The 6,325-nt window shown below is 37.0% G+C and overlaps 1 protein-coding gene and 2 long non-coding RNA genes across 3 annotated transcripts; 1 reads left to right on the top strand and 2 right to left on the bottom strand.

Moving 5' to 3' along the window:
• Nucleotides 1–110: 110 nt before the first annotated feature.
• On the top strand, nt 111–578 carry LOC117621709. Its single transcript, XM_034352261.1, has one exon. The coding sequence runs from the start codon at nt 111–113 to the stop codon at nt 576–578; it is 468 nt and encodes a 155-aa protein (XP_034208152.1).
• A 1,573-nt stretch (nt 579–2,151) lies between these two features.
• LOC117623452 lies at nt 2,152–2,534 on the bottom strand. Its single transcript, XR_004585129.1, has 3 exons — nt 2,525–2,534; nt 2,343–2,430; nt 2,152–2,237 (listed from the first exon to the last, which is right to left on the bottom strand). It is a non-coding gene; the product is annotated as an uncharacterized LOC117623452 (long non-coding RNA).
• A 1,173-nt stretch (nt 2,535–3,707) lies between these two features.
• On the bottom strand, nt 3,708–4,735 carry LOC117623356. Its single transcript, XR_004585119.1, has 4 exons — nt 4,675–4,735; nt 4,404–4,538; nt 4,266–4,328; nt 3,708–3,771 (listed from the first exon to the last, which is right to left on the bottom strand). It is a non-coding gene; the product is annotated as an uncharacterized LOC117623356 (long non-coding RNA).
• Nucleotides 4,736–6,325: the final 1,590 nt, after the last annotated feature.

The following is a 6,325-nucleotide window of genomic DNA, read 5'->3' on the forward strand; positions in this document are numbered from 1 at the left end:
GAGATTTGCCGGTGCTACCTTTGATAGAAGGGATTCGACAGAAATTGATGGTATTGAATTCTCAACGACGATTTGAAGCGGAGAAGTGGACAACCGTTTTGTGTCCGGAGATGGAAACTAGACTCTGTGAAAATGCGGAGGCCGGTAGGACTTGGGCAGTTCGTCGTTCTAATTCCACTGTTTTTGAAGTATTTGCTGATTATTCTGTGATGGTTGATCTCGAGAAAAGGACTTGTTCTTGCCGTCTTTGGCAAATTGACGGTTTTCCTTGCACACATGCGGTGGCTGCAATCCTAGCAAAGAGAGATTCAGTTTATGATTACGTGGAGTGTTACTACAAAACCGACTTCTTTAGAAAAGCCTATGAGAGTCCTATTTTTCCTATTCCAGATATTGGGAAAGGATTGGGCAGCAATGGTTCTGCAGTTGGAGTTGTGCTTCCGCCAATTACAAAGAGGCCAGCCGGAAGACCACCAACAAAGAGGATCAAAGTTTTTGGTGAATTTAAAAGGCCATTGAAATGCAATCGGTGCAGTGTTGCTGGGCACAATAGGAAGACTTGCAAGGCTATTATATGAACACTCCTTCTCATTTGACAATTTTTTATTTTAGATATGGTTTAGCGAATGTATAGTCAGTTTCTGTGTTGCACTTTTTGCAAAAACTGTATTGCAGTTTTAGTTGCTTGTAATTGGCTACACAGCTTCTAATTGGATATTGTGATTCTTTTTTTAAGTTAATGAAAATTATACAATTGTTTAATGAGTGGATATTCGTTTTCGGCTGCCATTCAATGCTTGTTTTCAGATTTTGAGCAAATTTTGTTGCAGAAACTGCATTGCAGTTTCTGTTTATTTCAGATTTTGTTGCAGAAACTGCAGTGCAGTTTCTGTTTATTTGTTGCAGATTATGAAAATTATACAATTGTTTAATGAGTGGATATTCGTTTTCGGCTGCCATTCAATGCTTGTTTTCAGATTTTGAGCAGATTTTGTTGCAGAAACTGCAGTATTTTTGACCAGAAAATTCGGTGCAGTTTGTTTGTTTCCTTTTCGTTTTGTTGCATCCTGTTCCAAGATTATCTTACAGTATATATGTATATGAAATATGTTCTCATATACCATAACTAGAAATATTTACAAACATCCACAAGAATTAAGATACATATTGCCTTGAGTTAACGAAAGGCAAATCACTAGAGACGATTAATTACACAGTTTTTTTGGTGTAGGAGTTTTGTGACATATTGTGCTCGATATTCATTCATGAATTTCTTGTCCACGCTTTTTGGAAGGGGCTGTCCTTGTGCTATTTTATCCATATAGAACATGACGAACATGCCGCAATCCAATCTGCAAATGAAATACGAGATTAGTTTTTTTTTGCTTTTGAATGATTTCAAACTGTAATGAATAGTTGAGTAGACACAATTCTTACGAAGATACAGTTTGTTGACCACATTCCATGTCATCCTCAAATGGAAACTGCAATGGATTTTGCATAATCCATTTGAGAGTGAGTTCTTCAGTTGGAGTCAAATCTTTTTGTACAAGTGTCGGGGGCCCGTCCTTTTTTTTCACAATTGTTGGTTTTTTTTTAGTTTCTATGAACACTCGTGCTTGAGGTCGTATATATTCTAGCCACCCTTCAACAATATTAACCTGTTTAAAGAAGAAGAAAAAAAGAGAAAAAGAAATGGTAATCAGTGCATTGCATATTATAGTTTTGGTCTGAAATTAGGCAGTATGTATAATTCAGAAACTGCAATGCAGTTTCTGTTTGTGTTTGTGCTGAGAAATTAAGACAGTTTCATTCCACTTACAAAGTTTCGAGCAATGTCAATGCCCCTTTCTTCTTTTCTATGTCCCAACGATCTAAGTGGATTGTAGTGTCTCCACTTTCGTTCATTTTTGTGAAATGTGAGAAGAGTGAAGTGGAACTCTTCTTTTGAAATAATTGGGAAGAAAAGAACACTGCATTTCCCGAGTTTTTCAAGTAAGTGTTCATACAGGGCCCTGTGCCAAAATGGCTCTTGGAAGCTTTGCATGTAAGCCTGATATCATAGAATGGCAATTTGTTAGTATATATTTTTCAAAAACTGCAGTGCATTGTCTGTTTAAACAATTTTGAATTTTCAAAATAATACTTACCCAAGTCCATGTGGACATGTACTATGGACTCCCTGTCTGCATGGGGTCTATTTTATCCTCTTCTATTTGGATATAGGCCTCAATAACCTGTTTCACATTGATTGGAGAAAAATGGAATTATAAATGGGTAATATAGGTAGAACAAATAAAAAATACAGTGCAGTGTGTGTTATAGAATTGGTAAATACTTACGTTTTGTGACAGTTCCAGGTCCCATACAATATCTTTGAGATCATGGTTTGTCACTTTCTCACTATTGAGTCCTGCCCAAAAGATATAACTGCGGATTCGAATACATGAAATTCACAAGATTAGTTTTAGTTTAATTGTAATTAAAAGATGAAAGAATTGTTATTTTGGAATAGAGATATTACCGAGGTTGAGTACTTAAGTAGTGTTTTTCAATTCTTTCCTTATCCGCCTTTGGAATTTTCTGCCAGACCTTCCTCTGACCCCATCCAAGTTTTTTCTTTGTTGGCTTTTTTTGTCCTTCATCTTCATCACTTGATTGTTCCAGACCTATAGGAATTGAATCATGAAGGCTCGTTCCTTTTGGGGGATCGGGAATTGGATTTGTGGCATCGGGCTGAGATGCCTCTTGGGTTAACTGCAGATTGAAAGGAAACTAATTAGAAACTTCATTCGATAAAACAGAAACTGCAATGCAGTTTCCATTTCTGCAAAGCAGATAACACACTGCATTGCAGGAACTGGAAACTGCATTGCAATTTCTGTTTCTGTAAAGCAGATAGCACACTGCATTGCAGGAAACGGAAACTGCATTGCAGTTTCTGTTTCTGCAATGCAGAAAATATAAAAAAGCAGCAGCTTGAACTGCAGTAATTGCATACCTTCTCGGACGAGATAAGCTTGAATTGTGGTAGTTCTTCATCATCCTTTTTTGCCTCCTTTTTTGTTTTCTTATTTTTTTCGTACACATAGCAAGAAGCTTGAAGACTCTTTCTTTCTCTGTTCTTCAACCTTTGTACTCTTGAAGGAACAGCAGGTGTTGGAGCATCTTGCTTCTTCTCTTCTTCTCTCTCTTCTTGTTGCTTCTCTTCTTCTTTCTTTTCTTCTTCTTTCTCTTCCAATTCGGCAATCCTCCTTTTCAGATTTTGTATTTCATTCAGCTGAATCGTAGATTCCATTGTCATGGTGGCAGTCACACATTCTTCATTATCTAATTTCTCTATGTATGTTGCCAACTCCACTTCCAGCTCCTTTGACCTCTTTTCTGCTTGGATAAAGATATCCCACAAGTCCTTCATTTTCTTCTCACTGTCTTCATTTTTTTTATCCTTCCACAGCTGTAATTTTTCCGGGCAAACGAAGCTGGGATCTTCTTGTTGGCGGTAGTTGATTTGGTCTGTCATAGACTTCACCAAGAGGTCTTGAATTGCAAGAGGTTCTTTTCCAGCTTCCTCTACTTCTCCTTTTTGTCCCTCATCATCTTCTTTCTCTTTTTCCTGCATATTGAACAGAAACTAATTAAAAACTGCATTGCATTGGAGGAAACAAAAACCGAAATGCATAATTCACTGTTTAGAGATTCTTATACCTTGTCAAGTGGGTCTCCCTCTTCTCCGGTAGTTTTTCTCTTTTTATATGTTTTCAAAATACCCTGTACAATGAAATTGAACGATTCAGAAACTGCATTGGATAATCTGCTACAAACAACCAGAAATCAAAATGCACTCTGAAATTGAATTATGGAACCAGAAACTGCATTGCAGTTTCCGGTTGCTTTTTGAAATTGAATTATGGAACCAGAAACTGCAATGCAGTTTCTGGTTCAAAATCTGCTACAAACAACCAGAAATCAAAAAGCAAAGACAGTACTGAATATCAAAACAAGTTTGACTTCACGAGCAGTTATAATATTCCCATAAACCCTAGCAAAAAGCACTCTGAAAGTGAATTATGGAACCAGAAACTGCAATGCAGTTTCTGGTTCAAAATCTGCTACAAACAACCAGAAATTTTGAATCCAACGATTTTGAATGGTTAATCCCTATAAACCAGACTGCAATGCACAGCAAAAATGCAAACTGCAATGTAGAAAACACAAACTGCAACGAAGCAAAACCTAAAGGAAGAGTAGTTTTGAATGGTTACCTTCTCAACAGTGTCTTCCTCTTCCCTGGTAGTTTTTTGCTTTTTAGGAGTTTTAAAAATACCCTGTACAATGACAATGATTTAGCATGGATTCATATTCAAGATACATTAAAACAGAACATGCGATAAATTGCATACCTCGATGTCATTCAAGTCCTTTATTTGGTTGAATCTTGTGTGGAGTTCCACAAGACTCCATTTAAGAATGGCAGGAGTTTCTTTCTCCTTGCCAAGGATTGGTTGTATGATGTTTGTCCTCTCACACAGTAGAAACTGCACAATTCAAAAACAAGATATATCAGAAATTAGGTTGAAAACTGCATAGGATAAAACAGAAACTGCATTGCACTAAATGGAAACTGCATTGCCTAAAACTCAAAATGCATTGCATAAGCCACTGTTTACTTACCAATATTAGGATAGTGCAACCCGAAACAGCTCCTATAGAGGCTTCTACTCCCTTCTTTGCTTTTGCTATTGCTTTTGTGGTCAAGGATTCATTCATGTAGGCTGAAACAGCTCTTGCCCACGAATAGCTTGAAAGTGTGTCTAGATTCACACAATGCTCAAATAATTTCCAATGCAAAGTAGATGAAGAGTTGGCAAAAAGGAATGTCATGCACAGCAGAATCAATATTAGGCTGACCACCTCCTTGTCGTAATCAACTTCTTATTCTTCTTCTTCTTCAGCTTCTTTCTTTTCTTTTCCTTTGTTCGTTTTTTTTCTTTTGCTCTGTCTTTGCCTTTTCTTTCTTCGGTTGGTTTGCCAAGGCAATTGTCTTTTGTAATTCTGCTTCTACCTGGTTTTTTGATGGTTTTCCATTCTCTCCAAAGTGCCTTGTTCTGAAGGTAGAAGTGTACCTATCATTGACAAGTTTGACAGATTTGCCTTCATTTGGCACTCCTAGAATCTGTGTCACTGCATTGCCTGTGATTTGGAATGATTTGGTTCCAAATTTGAAGGACTTTGTATCTGGATCAAATGTCTTGAGCAGCTGTGCTAAGTCCAGGTCCGACTTATTCATGTTATTCATGTCGATTCTTTGGTGGTAAAACAGCTCGATCAAGTTCCAGAAAGGGTTTTTCTTGAGAAGCTTCTTCTGCCTTTCATTGAGCTTGTCCTTTACGTCTCTAATGATGTTGTTGAAAGCAGAGGCATTGCAGCGAAATTGGACATAGTCTGGGTGCTTTGCTTTCCGATCATAGTTTGGCTTTGGCTTTGGTATACTCTTTTGAGCCATCGTTTTGATTCTGCGCTTTGGTTGGTTTTCTTGTTCCATTTTGTGATACGCACTGCAGTTTGTGGTCAAAATCTGCAACAAACAACCAGAAACTGCTGCTCAAAATTTGATGTGAAAAGAAACCAAAATGCAAAAACAGTACTGAAACTAATATCAAAATACATTTAACTTCATGAGCAGTTATAACATTCCCATAAACCCTAGCAAAAAGCACTCTGAAATTGAATTATGGAACCAGAAACTGCATTGCAGTTTCTGAGCAAAATTTGCTACAAACAACCAGAAATCAAAACGCAAAGACAGTACTGAAACTAATATCAAAACACGTTTGACTTCATGAGCAGTTATAACATTCCCATAAACCTTAGCAAAAAGCACTCTGAAATTGAATTATGGAACCAGAAACTGCATTGCAGTTTCTGATTCAAAATCTGCTACAAACAACCAGAAATCAAAATGCAAAGACAGTACTGAATATCAAAACACGTTTGACTTCATGAGCAGTTATAATATTCCCATAAACCCTAGCAAAAAGCACTCTGAAATTGAATTATGGAACCAGAAACTGCATTGCAGTTTCTGGTCAAAATCTGCTACAAACAACCAGAAATCAAAATGCAAAGACAGTACTGAATACCAAAACACGTTTACCTTCATGAGCAGTTATAACATTCCCATAAACCCTAGCAAAAAGCACTCTGAAATTGAATTATTGAATCAGAAACTGCATTGCAGTTTCTGGTCAAAATATGCTACAAACAACCAGAAATTTTGAATCCAACGATTTTGAATGGTTAATCCCTATAAACGAAGCAAAAC

Source organism: Prunus dulcis, chromosome 3, assembly GCF_902201215.1.
Source record: "Prunus dulcis chromosome 3, ALMONDv2, whole genome shotgun sequence".
In the NCBI taxonomy this organism is placed as follows: Eukaryota; Viridiplantae; Streptophyta; class Magnoliopsida; order Rosales; family Rosaceae; genus Prunus; species Prunus dulcis.